Consider the following 22,667-nt stretch of genomic DNA (forward strand, 5'->3'; position numbering starts at 1 on the left):
ATGTTTTTTTACCAGGTTAAGTGTTTATTATTAGTAACTTAAACCCCTTTTTCTAAACAGCTCTATCAGCTCTATCCGCCATGCTTGTAATTTTTTAACGCATTTTATTCATGTTTGTAGTTCTGGACCGAAACCTTTGCCAAAGCGCAATGGATTGTGGGCAATATTAGCCATTCGAGTGTGAACGGATCCACACTTCAAAAATCGAACTGAAATAGTAGACCATCCGGGGACTTTTGGGATACCCTTTTCAGCATACTATGCTTTGGGACACACTTTTTGTAATCTCACATACTATTTAGGATGGATAGTATGAACATTGGGATGTAGGGATGGTTCGTAAGACTTCAGAGCGCATATCGTAAATCATTTAATTTAGACTGGAACTTTGGAGTAGGTTCGCAAATCTTTTGATTCAGGTCGGGATTCGGAGCACAGTTCGTCACTCAATTGTCCTCAGCAATAATTTTGATCAAACATAAATGTCTGCTACCTGCCAATGGCAAAATCAAACATACACTCTTGCATCAAAAAATATGGGGAAAAAAGTCTCACAGTTCCAGCACAACTGTTAAACAGGGATAACATGTACTATTATATTTTGAATTTAGGCTTTCTATATATATATATATATATATATATATATATATATATATATATATAAAGCCTTGGATGATTTTATTGTAGTTTTATCGTGTTTGGGTTATCAGAATCCAATTGATGTCATATTTTAGAACACTATGCATTCTGAAAATGACATTTAGAATTAAAGTAAGCATTGCATGACGTATTCAAAGCAATTTTATATATATATATATATATATATATATATATATATATATTTTTTTTTTTTTCAGTTTTCTTTTTAATTTTATTTTTAGTAATTTTTATTATTATTACTATATAGGTCTAATGTATTTTTATTTAAGTTTTGGTTTTTTTTTTTTCAATTTCAAGCTTTAAAATTAAAAATAAAAAGAAAACACTGGAACTAAATAAAAATTAAATGAATTTCTAAGGCAATATTTATTTTAGTATATGTAATTTTTTTTTTTTTAATCTCAGATTTAGTTCCATTAACAAAAAATATTTTAATAGTTTTAGTTTACGTTATTCTTTAGTATGTTCGATGATTGCTTTAAATACGTCATGTAATGCTTACTTTAATTCTAAATGTCATTTTCAGAATGCATAGTGTTCTAAAATATGGCTTCAATTGGTTTTTGATAACCCAAACACGATAAAACTACAATAAAATCATCCAAAATGGACTTGAAACATAGTAATAGTAATGCCATTTAAGCACTGAATCTTTTATACCACACTGTAAAAAATCCAACTTGCAAATTGTTAACTCAGTTTAAAATTATAAGTTAGGTGGACAAATTTTTGAGCACAGTGTTGAGTTTACTTATAAAAAAGATTTAACTGCATGTTTACTACTATTTTGTCCAATAAAAATAAACAATTAAGTTGGGAAAACGTAAGATTTTGATTTCTTCATTCGAGCGTTCAGTTTTCCAGTCCAGTGGGAGGCGGTAAAGCACCTATCAGTTGGTTTGCCAACCGCCATAAACGCTTCAGAAGAAGAAGAATAAGAAGCGTTCAGTTCCTGTCATTGCGCATGCGCAGCCTGTTTCCGCGGCATTTTGCACGGGGTTCCCCTCATCAATTGCATTTTAGAAGAGGCTGGATGTTTTGTGGTTCAGGTAAGTTTTCTAATCGAAAATAACTTAAATGAAATTACACAAATGCTTAACGTAAATTGTAATGTTGTGTTTTGGAAAGACTATTCTAAGGAATTATATTTTCCAACGAGCTCACACAGCTATTTAGCGATCTTCTTCACTTCACGTGCTTCATTTGAAGGCCATGTTCAGTTTACTTTGTAAAATTTGAACGAAATGTATCAAAATACACGATAGTTATTACAATAAACTGTATTTAAATGGATTGTGTGTTGTGGAGGGAGTTAATAGAATCTTCCAGTATTTAAGTCATCAAAGAAGCATACGAAAGCCATACTGAACACAGTCATACGCCTAATGCGAATTAAAAATGCTAAATTGAGAATTAATATATATATAATTTTTTTATTTTTATAAATATTTGCTTGATTTGCGTTAGAGGAAGGCTTTAAGACCAAACTGAATCCTCTGCCAGCTGGTCAGTTCCATTTCACCGTCCGCGTTTTGATTTCTGCAAATCAGTTTTGGTTAACTTTAATGCAAAAAACATGATTATTGTTAATCCAGCCACGCCTCAAAACAGAGCACTACTTGGAAAAACAAAAACAAAGTAATCTTCCTGAGTGAATAACGTTACACAAGCCACAAGGAAAGTCGTCACTATTGTAGGTTAGTATTGTTAAATAGAGGGGGAAAAAAGCATTTTACATTTAAGAAAGTTATAGGGTATTCTTAACCTTGTTAACCGTGTGGTTGTTTCTGATCTTAGACGTACAAAATAACGTGCTTTATATAACATCTGGTCTGAAACACCGAAAATATATAATCATGGTGAATTATCAGCAAATGTCTAGTATTTCCGGAGCTTTTTTTTTTTTTTTTTTTTACATAGCTCTTCTTAGCACCATTTAGTTAAATTTAATTTGGCATTATTATTTTGCATTGAATGTGATTCATCTAATATTCTCCTTTTTTATGTAATATTTATGTTGTGTTTTAAACAATTAATGTCAATTTAGTTGGAATGTAACACTGCACATGTCAAACTGTTTTTGTTTTTCTTTTCTTAGGTTTGGAATGCAGTGTAAGCTTTGCAAATTTGCCCACAGTAGCAGAGAGGTCCTCTTGAAACACTACAGGCTTCGGCACTATCAAGGGCGATCCTGGCAGCATCCTTGCTTGTATTCTGACTGTGTCTGCACTTCTAAAACTGTAGGTGTGTTAAAAACACATTTGACAAGACCACACAAACACACTGCTGCAGTTACTGACCACTTTAATTTTTCATGTGAGTTATGTGATTTCAAAGATGTTTGTCAGCCATCCCAGCTTTTAAACCATATCAGAAATAATTTGAGGAGGCATGACACAGTCAATTGTCCTTTTAAAGATTGTGAGCTGACAACCAATGTCCTTTCAACTTTTAGTAGCCACGTATCTTGTAAGCATAAAGCTCAAGGTTTTGAAGATTTTAGCTCTTCTGTTACATTGCGAACTGATCGTTTGGAAAGCAATGAAGAGACAGGGTCTGAAGAGTGAGGAGATCCTTTGCAGAATCCACAGTCAAATGTTACTGATGTCACTGTTCCTGCAGTTCCTTCTGAACATTAAACAAACGTGTATTTAGAGCCTGTAGAATATAGAGGTCTAGAACACAAACTTGCATCATTGATCCTTTACATGCAGACAATTTTGCATGTTTCAAAAACTGCAGTTCAGGAGATATTAAGTTGGATATGTGATATTGTTTCATTGTCTAGGTATACAGCAAAACAATCGATCAGGGATAAAGAACCTCTTGTGGCTGATGTCCTAAAACAATGGCCAGCATTGTTTTTGGAAGATCAGGTGAGTTTATGTTTTTGAGATTATTTATTTATTTATTTATTTAAAGATTAACTTGTGTAGTCTTAATTCTTACTGTTCACTGTGTATATGTGTGTGCCTGTGTTTTAAGGTCTGTGCCGAGTTTTACAGAATTACACAATCCAACCTGAAGAGTGCTTTTTTGTCTTCTTTGGATGAATATGCATCAAAGATGATCATGTTGTACCGATCACGTGGTGGAGCCTATGGAGATGAAATGAAGACTCTCCTAGACCAACTTGATCAAGTAATTATTTAGTGTCAAATCATGCAAACATATTGTAAAATTTGTAACCTGTGAATGAGCATAATAGTGGCCCTTTAAAGGTAAGCCCTAAGCTTTTGGTTGAATATAACATGCATAAAACTTTTTCTGTGTCTTTCAGGCTTCTGATGTGCTTGCTCAAAGGAAAGCTACAGCTCTCAAAGGTCTACCTTTGTTTATGAGGGAAAAGTCTGGAAACTTCCTGAAGTCTTGCCTGGTAAGTGTGTGTTATCAGTCTGTTATCAGCATATCCACTCATACCTGAGGTACTAACCAGATCCTGTAAAGAGAAAACAGTTTTGTCTGGTGTCCGAAACTAATCTGCTGTTCTATAAGCCAAACGGCAGGGGGAAGAGTGGAATGGAGGAGACAAAGTGTTGGCAAAAATGTATTTATTGAATAATCCTAGTTGTATCCTTCTCAGTGATGAGTCTGACAGCACAAATTAAAAAAGCGTTATATAGAAGCAAACACAATGGAAAATTACGGCATGTGTGATTTGAGTGACCTATCTCAAATAATATAAAAAGCTCTTTGTTGTCCAGCAGAATTCAGTCAATTAAAAAAAATGGGTTTTGATTCTGTGTTTATGCTGCTTTTTACTGCAGGACACAGACCCAGAAGACACTCACACAAAAGGGATGAAGATGGGGGTCTTAACAGTCGTTGAAGATGACGTTGCCACCATCCATTCAAACCCAAATGTGAGGTACCTGTCTGTAGTTCTAGAGGAGCAAGTTGTGCTGGATAATGTGCAAGACCTCCCTACAGCTGTTGCTCTCCTATTTGGCTTGATTTATGTCATCAACATTAGCTATCCTAAAGAGCTAAAATACACTTTTGAAACAATTCAGAAAGTGTTTATTGGCCTTGACCCCCAGTGCTCTGCAAGAGTCCAGTCCTTCAAAAACAAATTGTTAAAATTTAAGTAGCTGCAGTTCATAAGGCTAATGAAGGGCAAGTACTGATTTGTTCCTGTTTGTTCAGTAGCTGTATAACAGTACAACATATGCCCAAGACAGTTTTGAGTTTCAATGTAAGGTTTTATAACTTTCAAGTTTTCTTTTAACAGTTGTAATACTTTGTTGCTCTAGTGCATGTGTTGAAACTCTGAAGTCTTGTTTATTGCTGCAGCATTTTAAGATAGTTACTCTGGCACTTTGAGAACAATTTTGTTATACAGCACTTTAAAAGCATTTGTGTTTTACTCCAGCACTTTAAAGGCATTACAAGATTTAAAGGATTAAGATTTTTGCCTTTCATTTCATTTAAATTTTATTTTATATATATTTTATTTTGAATTATTTTATTTTGATGAGTGGCGTAGAACTATATCTGAGTCCAAATTTTGCATTGCATGCTGACAGAAAATATGTCGCTTGGCAGAATTATCAAATAAATATTTTTCTGTAAAAATGACAGTCTTTTTTATTGTGTTTACAGTATGGTTTGCAATTTTTAAAGTGAAGGACATACAGGAATCTGTGGAAGAAGTTTGAATGCAAGATTTAAAGCTGTAAATTAAAAGAAAATTAAGTTGAACCAACTTAAAAAATTAAGGTAATTTGCTGCAAAGCTTTTTTGAGTTTACTGAACTTCAGGTCTGTAGTTCTCCCTACTCGTTTCTTAAAGTTCACTCAACCCCCTTTTTAACTTTAAACAAACTTATGATGACTAGTTAGATATACTTGCTGAGGAGGGTTAGACGTGCTCACTGAAGAAGGTATACCTAACTTAAACTAGCAATTTCAATCAACTTTCGACAATGATTTAGCATAACTTTAACCACGGAAGTTGAGTAAACTCAAAATTGCTTTGCAGCAAATTACCTTACTTTTTTAAGTTAACTCAACTTTTTATTTTTTACAGTGCAGTAGTTAGCAACTGACTTTCAAATACTTTTTGTAGATCTCCTTCACTTCAGAGTTTGACTGTCATTTGGCTTTTTTTCCCCTCTTTACATAAATCTCAGCATTTATCAAATTTCTAACAGTCTCATTGCTTTCTAGAAGACTTCATTAGCATCAAACCTAGAATAGACCTTCCAGGAATAGGTCATGTCCTGCAGCCATTATTTCTGTGCTATACGTGAGAGAACAGACTTACATACATTAGGTAATGAGAGACTATAAGTTGGTTTTCAGGTCATCAGGGTGAACAGTTGCCTTGTAATAATGTGTAAAATGAAAGAAGAAAATTACAATTAAATGAAAGTAAAGATACCATATGAAGACCGCACCCACTTTATCTAAATTAGGGTGACAAATGACAAATCTTTGAATTTATTTCTACTTTTCAAAAGTTTAGGGTCTCTTAGGGTATGGAGCAATGATGCTGAAAATTCAGCTTTAACATCACAGGAATAAACTAGATTTTGAAGTGTATTAAAATAGACATGACTGCATAAACTGCATCTTTAAATAAATAAAGCCTTGGTGTGCATAAGAGACTTCTTTTAAATAAAATAATCTTACTGACCCCACACTTTTGAATGGTAGTGTTAATAAATACAATGAAGTAGTAAAAAACAATAAAATGGCTAATGACCAAAGGCATTATGATTTAATCCAGACCACCTCAGGTACCTGTTATGTGATGTCAATCCATATGAAGCATGTAAGCACAGAAGAGTCTCTGATCAGAAGCTGTTTGCTGCTGAAGACATGTTGTGGTTCTAATGTAAGAAAAGGCACATGTCCAGACATGTAAAGGTTATTTCTGTTTACAACTGATGGGTGTTGAGTCAGTATGAGTGCCCTGTAATATCACTGCTTGACACCTGAAAACCAGCCCCTTTTTCCATGTCTTCCTGGCATTCACTTGGTTGGCTGCTCTCTGGACAAGAGTGTACAGGCATAATACTGACTGAACACTACCTGACCTACATTTATGAAGTCAAAAGTGCAATGCATAATGTCTGTGCCATTCTGAGTATTAACACTTCTCTTTTCACATGGAAAGAAAGAAACATAGATATAAAACCGTTAACAGTTATGCTGATACTCATAATCAATGCACAACACACAGTCTGAATTCACCTTATTGTATATTGTACTGAGCACCAGAGATGAAGTGATGATCTTCACATGCACCGTTACAATCGTCCAATCTCAATGATCACCAATAACCTAAAATGTACCATACAGAGCAAGTGCCATCTTTTTATCATAAAAAATGTTTACATTCATAATGCTGGATATTTTAAACACAGACAAATGATATTAAAACAATATTAGCAATAACATAAGGGGGAAATGACCTTCCACTTACATGGTCCCCATCTTTTCTCTGATATAGCGGTGGTCAGGGATTTAAAAATCATCTTTGGTCAAAAAATTAAACGGATTAAAAATCATTTAAATTGTCTGTTCACATTAAACTGAACTACAAACAATAATACAGATTCCACAGAGAGAATGTGATTAACAAGATTAAATCCAGATGGAGTTGTTTCGGTGTCCCTAATATAAACTGTAAAAGACTGCATTTCTAGAGGGAGGATCGTTTAACATTCAACAGATTTTCAATTTTGCACACAATTTTTTGATACATTAGCAGCTTTTTCAGAAGAAGTCATCATTAATTGCTTGTTTCAGACATTTATCATTAGGTAAACTAGATATCCATAAATAGCACTTTACAGTCATGCTGTTTTGTAAATTACATTTATGAAATAATCTGTAGCTACATTAATAATTTTGGATGGACAAAAATATATGGAAAGTCTATTTACACACAAACATGCCCATGAAAGGCATAGAAAAACAATGGATCTGTCAATAGACGCTTTTGATGTCAACCAAATAGATCTTTCCTGTCTCATTATTAACTGCTCCAGACTTCATGCCGACAGCCAAAAATCTGGCTTATTGCCTTTTAGGAGGTAATGGCTGATAATAAAGAAGTGCATTCTGAAGCACTGTCATTTTTAATATCTTTATCTTAGTCTTTGTATAAAATCCATAAAATGATATGATTCTTTTGTTGTGAGTATTTTAAGATATTATTAGTGTTAAAGGAATAGTCTGCCTAAAAATGAAAATGTGCCGAAAATGTACTCACCCTCAGGCCATCCTAGATGTACACTACCAGTCAAAAGTTTTTGAACAGTAAGATTTTTAGTGTTTTTTTTTTTTTTAAAGAATTCTCTTCTGCTCACCAAGCCTGCATTTATTTGATTCAAAATACAGCAAAAGCAGGAATATTGTGAAATAATTTTACTATTTAAGAAAACTGCTTTCTATTTGAATATATTTTAAAATGTTATTTATTCCTGTGATCAAACTGATTTTGTTTTTAGCATCATTACTCTGGTCTTCAGTGTCACATGACCCTTCAGAAATCATTCTAATATACTGATTTGCTGTTCAAGAAAAAAAAAATCATTATTATTATCTAAATGTCTTTATCATCACTTTTGATCAATTTAAAGCATCCTTGCTAAATAAAATAATTTATTTTCTATCATTTCTTTTCCAAATAAATTATACACTATACCATTACTTTTTTGGAACATTTTTTTCAGGATTCTTTAATGAATAGAAACTTCCAAAGATCAGCATTTATCTGAAATAAAGCTTTTGTAACATTATACTGTATAATGTTACAAAAGCTTTTTATTTCAGATAAATGCTTATCTTGGATCTTTCTACTCAAAGAATCCTGAAAAAGCTGTTCCAAAAAAAGCAACGGTATAGTGTATAATTATTTGGAAAAGAAATTATAGAAATAAATTATTTTATTTAGCAAGGACGCTTTAAATTGATCAAAAGTGATGATTAAGACATTTATAATGTTAGAAAAAAAAGTCTATTTCAGATAAAAGCAGTTCTTCTGGACTTATTCTTTAAAGAAACCTGAAAAAAAAAAACATTTTGAGCAGCAAATCTGAACATTAGAATGATTTCTGAAGGATCATGTGACTGGAGTAATGATGCTAAAAATCCAGCTTTGAAATCAAAAGGAGTGAATTACATTTTAAAATATATTCAAATAGAAAACAGTTATTTTAAATAGTATAAATATTTCAAAATGTTGTACTTAAGATCAAATAAATGCAGGTTTGGTGAGCAGAAGAGACTTTAAAAAGTCTTTAAAAAACATAAAAAAAATTTGACTGGTAGATTACTTTTTAAAATCAGATTCTTGCTGACCAATGGATCCTCTACAGTGAATGGGTGCCGTCAGAATGAGAGTCCAAACAGCTGATAAAAACATTACAATAATCCATAAGTAATTTGCACGACTCAAGTCAATCAATTAACATTGTGTGACATGAAAAGCTTTGTGTTTGTAAGATACAAATCCATCATTCAGACGTGGTCCTCTATCTATAATATTGTTTTCTGCAGTGAAGAAGTCATCTCTTATGACTCAGGAGTGAAATATGCACGGATGAAGTACTGTTTACATGTAAACAATTTTTAAACAAACATGCCAGTGGATTCTGATGTGATAGGACAACAGGACATGGAGTTTTTTTACTGGAGTCATGTGGATTATTGTGATGTTTTCATCAGCTGTTTGGACTCTCATTCTGACGGCACCCATTCACTGCAGAGGATCCACTGATGTAATGCCAAATTTCTCCAAATCTATTCTGATGAAGAAACAAACTCATCTACATCTTGGATGACCTCAGGGTGAGTACATTTTCAGCAAAGTGTCATTTTTGGAAAAACTATTCCTTAATGAAATTTAATTCATCTAACAGCAGCCACTGACGGTCGTAGTGTTTTCAACAGGTGACAGCCACGTTGTGTATTGCAACTATTATACCGTCTAAAATCTTCTGGAGAAAAAACAAACAAACTAAAAGTATTAAAAGAAATTGTCCTGCAAAACACATATTTTGTGCAAAAACATAAAAATAATTCAAAAATGCTGCTGGTCTCCCCTTTAATAGAGGTACAGTTAATCACGTGGCCTGGCCAACATTAGTAGTTCGTATGTTGGTTTGTGGGTAAACAGCTACAGTCCAGTTCAAAGAGATGAAACACAAAGACAGTCAGCTTTTGTTGGAGACTTATTAAAGTGATGCAACAAGAGTGTCTAATTCCTTCTGTGCTTCTTCATCCTTTAAAAAAACAACAACAAAGATTTACAAAGACAAGAGACTCAAACTACAATAAATCATATTCATCAAAATAAGAAAAACACCTCTTTAGTCTCATTGCTCATTGCAGAGGCGGCGTCACACATCTGTCGGGCTTGACTCCTCTGACCCAAGTCTTTGTAACACTGACAAGAGAAAAGTGATATAGGTGCACTTACAGTAAACCATTACAATGTTCTCAATGTTTAAAGGCTTTACTGGCTCAGTTTCAAAATCTAGTGTGCTGCCTATGCAGACAGCGTAAGTGTGTCGGATACTTATGTAAGAGTATTTCAAGCTCAGTGAAATCCATTAAAGTTGAAGGAAAAGACATAAGAGAAATGTCAGTCAAAAGTTTTTGAACAGTAAGATTTTTAATGTTTTTTAAAGAAGTATCTTCTAGTGTTGGGTTCGAGTCCACCTAAGTCGAGTCCGAGTCTTTAACCATTCGAGTCCGAGTCGAGTCCGAGTCCAAAATGGGCCGAGTCGGACTCAAGTCCGAGTCCAAATGGGTCGAGTCCGAGTCCAACTAAACACTACTGTTTGTCAGTATCTTAACCTGGTTTTAACATTTACAACTAGAATAAGGCAATGCCAATTTAAATGTAACAAAAGCAAACCTCTATTGCATATTGCCATTTTGATTTTTGATTTCACACCATCTCATAATTAGTGTCCTGCTCAGCAAACTTAAAGTCATGTAACAGAAGTTATAGCTTATGTATTGTGACATATTTCAGAGTGAAATAGCTTTTAGAATGTGAAAAATTATAGGGCAGGACAGAACTAGACTTTATTTGTTGTTATATAGTAAATGTATAAATTCAATTGGGTGGGTAGGAAGCTTAGTGAATGAGACCTGAGGAGCAGAGAAAGCACCTCTTATCTCTGTGGCTGTGTTTTGGGTTTTATATGACGAATGGTTAGACCTTAGATAGGGTAGATGGCATTTCATTTTTTTTTTCTTGGATGAAAATGAGGCTGTGAGGGTTAATGACAGTTTTTAAGGAGCAGTCTACGGAAGCCATGGAATAAAAGAGTAAAAAAAAAGTACATTTGAGTTTATATTTAAAAATTTCACGATTCAGAGATTATATCTCACAATTCTGATAAGAAAAGTCATTCTCCCTTTTCCCTTTTCAGCTCAAAATGAATGAGTTTATATCCCACACTTCTGGCATTTTTTCCCCTCATAACTGACAAACTCACTACTGTTGAGGTAAATTGAGTTATAAAGTCTGAAATACAACATATGAACGACATATAAAAAAAAATCTGAATTGTGAGATGAAATAAATGGAATATGACGCAGTCTGCTGCAGCAGGTTTACGCTGCTGTCGCTTTAAGAACGGACGCACAGATCATATATTTTGACACATCTGTATTTCTCCCAACTGTTCAAATTAACTCAAGACAAAACCGACTGTATTTACATGAATACTCTCCAAGACGGTGCATTTTGACATTATTTTTCGTGTAAGTGTGTAGCAATAACATGCAATAGAATGCTTAATTCAGCATTCACATGCTGACTGAGAGGCGCTTTCGGTGAGCACCACTTTGAGTATGTGTATGCAAAGAAACCAGCAGGCTTTCAAGTACTGGCAAGACTTTTAAACACATGTGAATACTGAATGTCACTTTCGTAAGCATCGAGTCAGTAAAATTTCCATCAACTGTCCCTGGACTCGGCTATAATTCCCGAGTCCGAAAAGCTTGAGTCCGAGTCAAGTCCGAGTCAAAATGCATCCGAGTCCGTGACAAGTCCGAGTCTGCTAAAAATTGTACTCGAGACCGGACTCAAGTCCGAGTACAAGTCCGAGAACCCCAACTCTAGTATCTTCTGCTCACCCAAGCCTGCATTTATTTGATCCAAAATACAGCAAAAACTGTAAAATTGTGAAATATTTTTACTATTTTATATACTGTTTTCTATTTGAATACATTTTAAAATGTCATTTATTCCTGCAACCAAAGCTACATTTTCAGCATCATTACTCCAGTGATGTGTCACATGATCCTTCAGAAATTATTATGCTGATTTGCTGTTCAAGAAACATTAATTCTTCTTCTTCTTATTATTATTATTATTATTATTATCACGATTTAAAACAGTTAAGTATTTTTTTTCAGGATTCTTTGATGAATAAATATCCAGCATTTATCTGAAATAAAAAGCTTTTGCAATATTATACACTATACCATTCAAAATCTTGGAGTCAGTGTAATGTTTTTTTTTTCTTTTGGGAAAGAAATGAATAATTTTATTTAGCAAGAATGCTTTAAATTTGATCAAAAGTGATGATAAAAATATTTATAATGTTAAAAAAAGATTAATATTTCAGATAAATGCTGTTCTTCTGAACTTTGAAAAAAAATCTACTCAGCATAATAATAATAAATTATTTGAGAAGCAAATCAGAATATTAAAATGATGTCTGAAGGAACATGTGACTGGAGTAATGATGCTAAAAATTCAGCTTTGAAATCACATAAAAAAATTACATTTTAAAATATATTCAAATATAAAACATTTAATTTAAATAGTACAAATATTTCAAAATTGTACTGTTTTTGCTATATTTGAGATCAGATAAATGCAGGCTTGGTAAGCAGAAGAGACTTCTTTAAAAACATTAAAAGTCTTACAGTTCAAAAACTTTTGACTGGTAGTGTGTGTAATTTTTTTTACAAGTAGTTACAAGTAGAGCATTCCACATTGGTTAATACTTAATATTAGTTAGGATGCTGCTTTGGAAGGAAGCTGTCTATGCATGTGGTAGTCAGCAAGGCAGCTCACTAGGTTTGGAACAGAGCCAACAAAATACCCATTGTCATTGTCAATTTTAATTACACGTATTATTTGAATTAATACGTCATTACCTTTGCTAAAAACACATAGTTGTATTTTGAATACTTGGGATTGATTTCTTCTGCCTGTAAAATCAAACAAAGGACAAAGTTAGCAAATGCAATCTGTCATTCACAGTCAGACTGAAATTATGTATTGACTACAGACTGTTGATATCTAAACACAGACTGTTTATGTAACTGATTTTTTGCATTTCAGGTGTAATTAATTAAATGAGATCATAAAAAACACATCTCTCTCGAACGAAGGACTGCACTGCTGGCAGGCAAACGTCTAGGGTACATTCTCCAACACTTTGCGTGTTAAATGAGATATTAAACAATTACCAAAGCAGGCTGTAAACCTCCACTCAGAGTAATAAATAACGCTGTTGACTTTTACGACACTTACACAATCACATAAAATATATAAGGATTGCTGTAGCCACATATACGAGCTTATGTTTTCGACAAAGTAAACTACGGGGTTCCTACACCTTTCGATAAACAGATTTTTAATTATATTCCATTGTTTTCAGCTGTTCATTATTATTGGATAAGGATTTAAAAAAAAAAAAAAAATCATTTTTCATGACTATTCCATAACATTTCAGGACTGTGTTAATCTCCATGATTTCCTAGGCTTCTCCCTCATATTTCCAGGTTTTCAACATTTCTGATTAGTTTTAAAGGTAACCATCATAAAGACAAAAGATGAAAAAAAAGATGACATTCATTTCAAAATGTACATCTAATATTTGATCTGGGTTCTAGGGTTCCTCTAGGGTGAAAGAAAAAAAATATTATAACACATTTTCTCAAAATCTCAAATCCTGAAACAAAAACCAAGAGTTAAATATAATTTTTGGAAGATAATCTATTATTCATTATAGCACATTTGGTGGTGAGATGATCTGAAATAAACTACATTGCCAAAAGTATGGAAGCCAAAAATCATACACGTATACTACCAGGTAAGATTTTATTTGATTTTTTTTTTTTAAGAAGTCCCTTTTGCTCACTTAAATCTGGATTTACAGTAAGTCATGAAAGTTAGTACACCCCTCACATTTCAGCAACCATTTTAGTATAGCTTCTCAAGGAACAATACTTGGATACTTACAAAACAAAACTTGGATATATATTAGAGTAGTCAATGTGCAGCTTAAATAGAAGTATAGATTTACTGTCCCGTGAAAATAACTCAACATACAGCCATTATTGTCAAAATAGCTGGCAACAAAAGGGAGTACACCCTAAGTGAACTTGTCCAAAGTGTCAATATTTTGTGTTAGCACCATTGTTATCTGGCACAGCCTTAATCATTCTGGGCATGGAATTGACCAGAGCTGCACAGGTTGTTGCTGGGATCATCTTCCACTCCTCACAGAGCTGCTGGACATTAGACACATGGAGCTTCTCCACCTTACGCTTGAGGATGCTCCACAGGTGCTTAATAGGTTTCAGGTCTTTAGCTTTCTTCCAAATGTCCTCTTGGTGGTGTGTTTGGGATCGTTATCATGTTGGAAAATTGCCGCTCTGCCTAGTTTCTGGTGTGAAGGCATCATGTTCTGCTTCAGAATGTACAGTACATAATGGAATCCATGTTTCCCTCAACTGAAGCTCCCCAGTCCCAGCAGCACTCATGCAGCCCCAGACCATGATGCTACCACCACCAGGCTTGACTGTAGGCAAGACACAATTTTCCTGGTACTCCTCACCAGGGCATCGCCAAACATGCTGGACACCATCTGAGCCAAACAAGATTATCTTATAGTCACATCAGACCACAGGACATGGTTCCAGTAATTCATGCTCTTGGACAGGTTGTCTTCAGCAAACTGTTTGCGGGCTTTCTTGTGAGCCAGCTTCAGATGAGGCTTCCTTCTAGGACGACGCCTATGCAAACCGATTTGTTGCAGTTTGTGGCGTATGGTCTGAGCACTGACAAGCTGACCTTCTACTTCTGCAACATTTAAAGCAATGCTGCCAGCACTCATGCATCTGTTTTTTGAAGCCTGGTTCTGCATCTGATGCACAGAAACCTCTGTATGACCCTGACCACTGTAATGTAACTCGGTTTGAGGGTATTACTGAACCTCTAAAAGCCTTTTCCATCTTTGTGGAGAGCAACAATTCTAATTCTCAAATCCTTAGAGAGTTCTTTGCCATGAGATGCCATGTTGAACATCCAGTGGTCAGTATGAGAGAATTGTACTTAAAGCACCAAATTTTAACTGCTCTAATACAAGATACACAACTTTGTATGGTCCTGTCAAGCAGAGAACAACATAAACATGATGAATAGGACATGTGGCTTTGCATGGTTAAACAACATACTGCTGTTATCACTTGGGGTGTACTCACTTCTGTTGCCAGCTATTTTGACAATAACGGCTGTATGTTGAGTTATTTTGAGAGGACAGTGAATCTATACTGCTATACAACCTGCACATTGACTACTCTAAAATATATCCAATTTTCATTTCTATAGTATTGTCCCTTGAGAAGATATACTAAAATGGTTGCTGAAATGTGAGGGGTACTCACTTTTGGGAGATACTGTATTTGCTTAAAAATAAATTAAAAACAGTAAAATAGTCAAAAACTGTATTAGAATTTAAATGAAACACTTTTTATTTTAATATATAAACTTTCTTTATATATTTTTTTTGTACAATATCATATAGTACAATGTAGGTACATTTAACTAAAAATGTTTGTCCATGGAGATGCATGGCTGTACTGATGCTTGACTTTATGCAACTACTGTATTAGTAATGTGAAGGGGGTTTCCACATACTTTTGGCCATGTAGCACATAAATCTGGATTCTGCATGAAGGTGAATCATTCAGGGTGTATATGAAAAGACGTGTTATTTTGTTCATAAACTGTTGGTATATTGGCTTGATATCTGTTTTTGCACAAAATTAGACTATTAATGATTACTGACAAAGAAAAACTCCCTATTTCTCTCCTTTAATCAGTCGTGCTGTTGTATAACTCTCCAGAATGTTGTGTTGTCTTGGCAGGGTGCAACAAGTCTAAGCACAGACCCCTTAAATAAGAAGTGATGGGTGAGATACAAAGGACAGGAGAACATCAGAGGAAAAAACAAATCTCTATAAAATCTGTCTACCTCAAAAATGTATTGACAATTTTTTTTATTTTATGTGTTTGGCTTCTAAATAAAGAGGCTCTATTCGCAATGATTAGAGGCACGTCCCACCTTGAGGAAGTTCTGCAGGGCGTCCTGGACTGTAGCACTGGGTGGCTCACCAAACAGAGTAGTAGCGATTTTCCTCTCTATCCATGTACATTGTGACACCTGCACATACAACATGTTTATGGACAATGTACAAAGAGGTTAAGATCTTCGCTAATCAACATACAAAAAGGCCCATTTACTGCAATTAATAAAAAAAAAAAATACATAAATTAATACTAAAAAAATAAATTATTATTCAAGATATATTTATATTTATTGAAGTCAATTTACTTCTCATATTTTTGACCAATGAATGTTTGAACAGTAAGATCTTTCATGTTTTTAAAGAAGTCTCTTAAGCTCACCAACCAAGCCTGCAACTTGCAGCAAAAACAGTTCAATTCTGAAATACTTTTACTATTTAAATTAACCATTTTCTATTTGAATGTATTTTAAAATGTAATTTATTTCTGTGATTTCAAAGCTGAATTTTTAGCTTCATAACTCCAGTCACATGATCCTTTAGAAATCATTCTAATATTCTGATTTGCTGCTCAAAAACATTAGAATCTTTCAGGTTTCTTTGATAAATAGAAAGTTCAGAGGAACAGCATTTATCTAAAATAGAAATCTTTTGTAACATTATAAATTAATTTCTAATTCTAATTAATTTATTTCCAAAAAATTATACTGGCTCCAAGCTTTTGAATGGTTTAGTGTATAATGTTGCAAAAAGTATTTGGATCTTACTATTCATTAAAGAATCCTAAAAAAAATTTACTCAACTGTTTTAAATATTGATGATAATAATAATAATAATAATAATAATGTAATATAATAAAAATGTTTCAGCAAATCATCATTTTAGAATTATTTCTGAAGGAACGTGACACTTAAGACTGCAGTAATGATGCTAAAAATTCAGCTTTGATCACAGGAATAAATTACATTTTAAAATACATTCAAATAGAAAACAGTTATTTTAAATAAAAAAAAATATATATATTTCACAATATTGCCGTTTTTGCTTGGTGAGCAAAAGAGACTTCTTTAAAAAAAAATAAAAAGTCTTACTGTCCAAAAACTTTTGACTAGTAGTGAGTTCACTACAGAAAGTTCATTAAATTTTTTTTTTTTTTTTTCAAGTTTTGAAATGGAGAAAAAATATATAGTCATGTGAAAAAGTTAAAAAATAGCCTGGTCCTTGGCGGTCTTAAAATTTGGAAAATAAATCCTCAGATAAACATCATCACATGACATATCACACATTGTCATTATTTATTTAAGAAAAATGAATAATTGTGAATAAACTTCAAATTGTTTGAAAATTGCCATATTATTATGGCATAATACTTTTACTATATACTTTTATTCAACCAGCAAGTTTTTTTTTTTTGACTGGAAATGACACAGGCTTCTCCCAAAAGATAATAAGATGATGTACAAGAGGCATCATTGTGGAAAAAAAAAATATTACTCAGCTTTTATTTACATTTGAACAAAAAGTGGCATGTCCAAAATTATTCATACCCCTTGCAAACTGTCACAGTCTATGGGAAAATCCAAATTTCTATACCATTCCAAATAGTCCAAGCTGTTCTAAAGCATCCTAATTACCCTGATTCATTGGGAACAGCTGTTTTAATCAACTCAACAGGTGAAAAATAGAAGCTCTTTGCTGTTGGTTTGTGGACAGTCATGGCTAAGACAAAGGAGCTCACTGAGGACCTGCGCCTGCGCATTGTGGCTGCTCACAAGTCAAGAAAGGGCTATAAGACCTAAATGTTGAATCTAAATGTTTTGAAGTTTCAGTGGCTACATTGCAAAATATTATTAAAAAATACAAGACGTTCTGCACTGTGACAAATCTCAGAGGACGTGGTCGGAAGCCAAAAGTGACACCTGTGCTGGCCAGGAGGATATTGAGAGAGGTAAAAAAAAGAATCCAAGGATCACCACCAAGGCCATCCTGATGAATCTGGTGGCAACATCAAGGCAGTCTGGGTTCCACAGACGCAGACCAAGAAGGACACCACTTCTCCAGATAAGGCACACAAAAGCCCGCTTCGCCTTTGCAAATGCTCTGGACAAAGAAGAAGACTTCTGGTCTTCTGTTTTATGGGTAGATGAAACAAAACTTGAATTGTTTGGCCACAATGATGTAGCCTTCATTTGGCATAAAAAAGGAGAAGCTTTCAACCCTAAGAACACCATCCCCACTGTCAAACATGGGGGTGGGAACCTAATGTTTTGGGGGTGTTTTTCAGCCGGTGGACCAGGGAACCTAATCACAGTAAACGGCACCATGAAAAAGAGCAATACATTAAAATTCTCAACAACAACATCAGGCAGTCTGCAGAGAAACTTGGCCTTGGGCACCAGTGGACATTTCAGCATGACAACGACCCAAAACACACAGCAAAAGTGATGAAGAAATGGTTAGCAGACAAAAGAGTCCTGACTTAAATCCAACTGAGCATCTGTGGAGGGAGCTAGAGATCAGGGTGATGGCAAGGAGACCCTCCAACCTGAAAGAGTTGGAGCTCATCGCTAAAGATGAATGAGCAAAAATACCAGTGGAGACATGCAAAAAGCTGGTCAGCAATTATAGGAAGATTGCTGTAATAGCCAATAAAGGCTTTTCTATTGACTATTGAGAAGGGTATGAATAATTTTGGACATGCCACTTTTTGTTCAAACGTAAATAAAAGATGAGTAATAATTTTTTCCACAATGATGCCTCTTGAACATCGTCTTATCTTCTGGGAGACGTCTGTGTCATTTCTAATCCAAAAAAAAACTTGCTGGTTGAATAAAAATAACTAAGTCAGAATTTGCCAGGGGTGTAAGTAATTTCGGGGTTGACTGTATGTATAAAAAGCCTGGCAATAGCAGGAAAATGTGAGCGTGGGAACCCTTTAAGTAACACAATGTGATGAATATCCCAAACACACTAATACCAAATGCTCTGTCACTCACAGCATAACACCAGCGGCCCAGCAAGTAATATGACAGAGGATCTTCAGGTTTCAACTCAATTGCCTTATCCAGATGATCCTTGAGAGAATGAGAGAGAAATGAAGAGAGAGAGAGAGGTTTCTTTCTATGTGGCACGACTTGTCTTTTTTGCTGATTTCTACAGCTGAGATACCACAAATATTTCTCCTGAACTGTCTCGCACGAACATAGAAAAACCCACCACACGCATCTGTCATTCAGCTCCGTTCTCCCTCTCTCTGCTAGCTCACCTGCCAGGGCTCTGCAGGTGTGTGGTGTTTGGAAATCAAGCTGACAGCTAAGATAAAATGCTACGTGTATCAGAGACTGATCTGCTCTTATGAAATACGTGTGTGTGCGTGTGGTACCCTCATTCCATTTCCTCTGTTCTCAGATAAGATTATGAACACTAACTCTCACAGAAGCTGATGTTATGCTCCCATCGACACATACAAACACTGAAATAAACTCAAATGACCTTTTGGCTGAGATCACCGTATCATTTACTGCCATTAAACTTTTCTCTACATGAAGCAAGCAATAAATGTGTAAATAATTAAGGGTCAAATGTGTAACTGGGAGCATCTGGAAGTATTTAAAATTGGAAGTAACTGGGAGTAACTACTTCCTATGTTGACATGAGCTCAGCTGTAAACGGTCCATCTGAACTGCTTCAATATTCTGCTGTCTGTGTCTGTAAGGCTGGACTGAATAATTATTTTTAAGTGTAATGTTTTACAACCTAGCAATTAAGCTATATTCGTCTACACATTTGACCAATCAAAAAAATCCAATCAAAACATATATGTGAACATTGTGTAAAGAACAAATATGCACACTCACCTTAAAAAGATAACCATTTTTAATTTTATTCTGAATAGATTCATAATCTGACAGGAGCCCACAGAGTATGGCATACCTATGTAGAGACAACAGAGAAAGGAAAACAGTAATTATTAAATATTAAATTTCATTAATTATAGAGTTTCATATTCATATTTGCAAAGCAAAGAACTGTGTCCAAACAACACAGTGGCATCAAACCTCAATTTTCAACTTGTAGAGCTTGTTTCCCCAAAAACTAACCACAGAGAGCTTTACAAAGCCACCATCGATGAAAAAGATGCAACTAATTAAACTTCAATCTCAGACACCAATGATAAAATGCCAAAACGATGGTGTCATGATCATAAAACCTGGAGAGTTGGAGCACAAAATTAACTTCTGACCTTTGAATGAACTTTTTAAATCCACAAGAGAAGCGATGTAAATCTTTACTGCTTTCCTAGCTATAAGAGGAGGAGAAAAGAACGGGAAGATGCGTATGGACGAATAAAACTTCCTAAAGACCCGTGTCTTTCTTCTCTCCACTTTAGACCTAGTACCTTTGAGGCTTTTATTAGACCACAGCTACTGATTAACATCAACTTAATAACAGCTATGAGTAATTTCTCATTAGAAAATTTGGCTCCAATTACTGACTGAATAAACCACATTCAAAGCTGCTATAAATTGCTAATTAATGCACACCTGTGCCAAGTTGCTAGTTAAAACTGCAGACATTTACACTATTAACATTAACACATTTAACAAGGCTTTTTAAATAAAGATTAGTGTCTTTTATCATGTTACTATTTAAGGCTGTGCAGTGATTATATTGGAAAGAAAGAAAGAAAGAAAGAAAGAAAGAAAGAAAGAAAGAAAGAAAGAAAGAAAGAAAGAAAGAAAGAAAGAAAGAAAGAAAAAGAAAGAAAGAAAGAAAGAAAGAAAGAAAGAAAGGAGAATCATGACTAAGTGAAGGGACTGATGTGCGTGTGCATGTGTAGTTAGTGGTTTGAGGGGCCGGTTCAGAGGTGATCAAAGCTTTTCCACCATAGCGATGTTAATCCTGCTGGTACTCACAGTCAGACAATGGAGCCGGGCTGAAACACCTTTTATGTGCCTGATAAAGAGGTGAAGAAGTCAAATGACTGTCACAGGAGGTGAGAGTGTGATTGGAGGATAGACTCTGTGGCCAAAAGCCTTTCGACCTTGAGCTCACCAGAGAGAAATTCAACACTAGCACGGACATACCCTAATAGATCGACTTACTATACCCAGTCACACTGGTGTGCATGGGCGACATTAGGGGGGGGCAAGGGGGGGCAGTTGCCCCCCCTGTGGTTAGTCATGGAATCCTTGACAGCCCCGCTGCAACTGCTTTAGCCAAGCTTAGGCTCGGTTGTACTTGGGAACTAGACGGTGCTATATAACCCTCAAACGAAAGCAAAGCAATTGAAGATCTGGCAAACTATCCAACGTGTTTTTGCAGCGTTGAGCAATGTAGCCAATCACAGTCATATCTGTTGTTTCCGAACAATTAGAAACACTTGTCAGAATTCACTCACTGCTGAAAGCGCCTGATCGGTTTTTATTAAGTGCCGTTTTGTGCGCTCGTGAATCATCTTATGAGTGTAGACGCGATGTAAATAAAATATTAATTGTGTAGTTTAGAGAGCTTTATTAATTATAACAGAATTTTGTGAGATCTCTATGAACTTTTAGTGATAATAAGGGGAGCGTGCTTTGCACTTTCCAGGCTATAATCCATTTAGAATTTGTATGAAACTTTCGTTTTTCGGCACATGCAAGCTGATATGTTTTGGGAGTGACATTTGCATATTTACGCTGGGTTTATTCTCGAAATAACGGTGAAGCAATAGACGGGATAAAATATATATTTTCCCCTTCTCCCAAAACAACTTACTGTTTCAGCTATAAAATAGTTCAGTTTTGTATGTAATGGCAAAATGTTTATATTTAGTTTCGTTTTTTATTTAGCTAATTAAGAAAAACGCTTGGAGCATTTTTTATTCGTTAAATATATATTATATGGCTTTCTGCCGTCTGGTTCTTGAACAGGAGTGCTTAACAAAATTAAGCGAAATGCATGCCTCACAGACATAATAAATACATTTATAGAAAGCTTTAAATTATTACTTAACGAAATAAAACAAATCAAAAGCACAAACTCTTTCATGTAATCCGTAAAGATGAATTTCTCTCTAAAGGCGCGTCCAAAAAGGAGATTGCGAGTCAGGATCTTTGCGACACTGACTCAGAATACACAAATTAATTAATAAATAATTCATTTATGTCCTTACTCTTTCCTCGACACATTCATTGTTATTTATTTTTGCCGGTGCTTGGGGCGAGTTTTAGCCTATTGTGTGCGCTTGAACGCGGATTCAGCTGCGCTAAAGCACACTAAACGGTGTCTGAGTCAGTCTCAAAAGTGAAAGCGAAAGTGAAGTTTCGTGTTGTTTCCACCAGCGCGGCATTTTTTTTTCTTCACCATAATTGATGGATGTCTAAATTATGAAAATAAGGAGAAGCCTTAAACAGGCCCGATGCCAGCCCGGTCTGAACTATGACGTGAAAATTGGCCCGAAGCCGTAGCCCTGGGGTGTAAAAAAAAGTCAGGGCCCATCAGCACGGGCTGAAGTGCAGCGCTTTAATTGACTGCTTTGATGTGCTGCAATACCGCAGGGCACTGTTTTAAAGCTTAAATCTGATTTTTTTTTCTTGCCCCCCCTGACTCAAGAGTCAAATGTCGCCCATGCTGGTGTGAGTATGGGTTAAGGGGGTGGGGGATTTGTGCTGTGGGAATGAGGCTCTAAAGACTACAAGAGCATCTATTTCAACATAACTTCTCTCT

General features: G+C 34.9%; 1 protein-coding gene across 1 annotated transcript in view; it reads right to left on the reverse strand.

Moving 5' to 3' along the window:
* Nucleotides 1-6,848: 6,848 nt before the first annotated feature.
* rmdn2 (regulator of microtubule dynamics 2) overlaps nt 6,849-22,667 on the reverse strand; it is a 44,947-nt gene continuing 29,128 nt past the window's right edge. Inside the window, exons 7-12 of the mRNA XM_073833720.1 lie at nt 19,814-19,889; nt 18,953-19,030; nt 15,995-16,093; nt 12,798-12,851; nt 9,979-10,059; nt 6,849-9,895 (exon numbers count right to left, since the gene is read on the reverse strand). Of these exons, the coding sequence (XP_073689821.1) occupies nt 9,848-9,895; nt 9,979-10,059; nt 12,798-12,851; nt 15,995-16,093; nt 18,953-19,030; nt 19,814-19,889 (436 nt within the window). The 3' untranslated portion in view covers nt 6,849-9,847. The remainder of the gene's footprint in view (nt 9,896-9,978; nt 10,060-12,797; nt 12,852-15,994; nt 16,094-18,952; nt 19,031-19,813; nt 19,890-22,667) is intronic.

This window comes from Garra rufa, chromosome 2 (assembly GCF_049309525.1).
Source record: "Garra rufa chromosome 2, GarRuf1.0, whole genome shotgun sequence".
In the NCBI taxonomy this organism is placed as follows: Eukaryota; Metazoa; Chordata; class Actinopteri; order Cypriniformes; family Cyprinidae; genus Garra; species Garra rufa.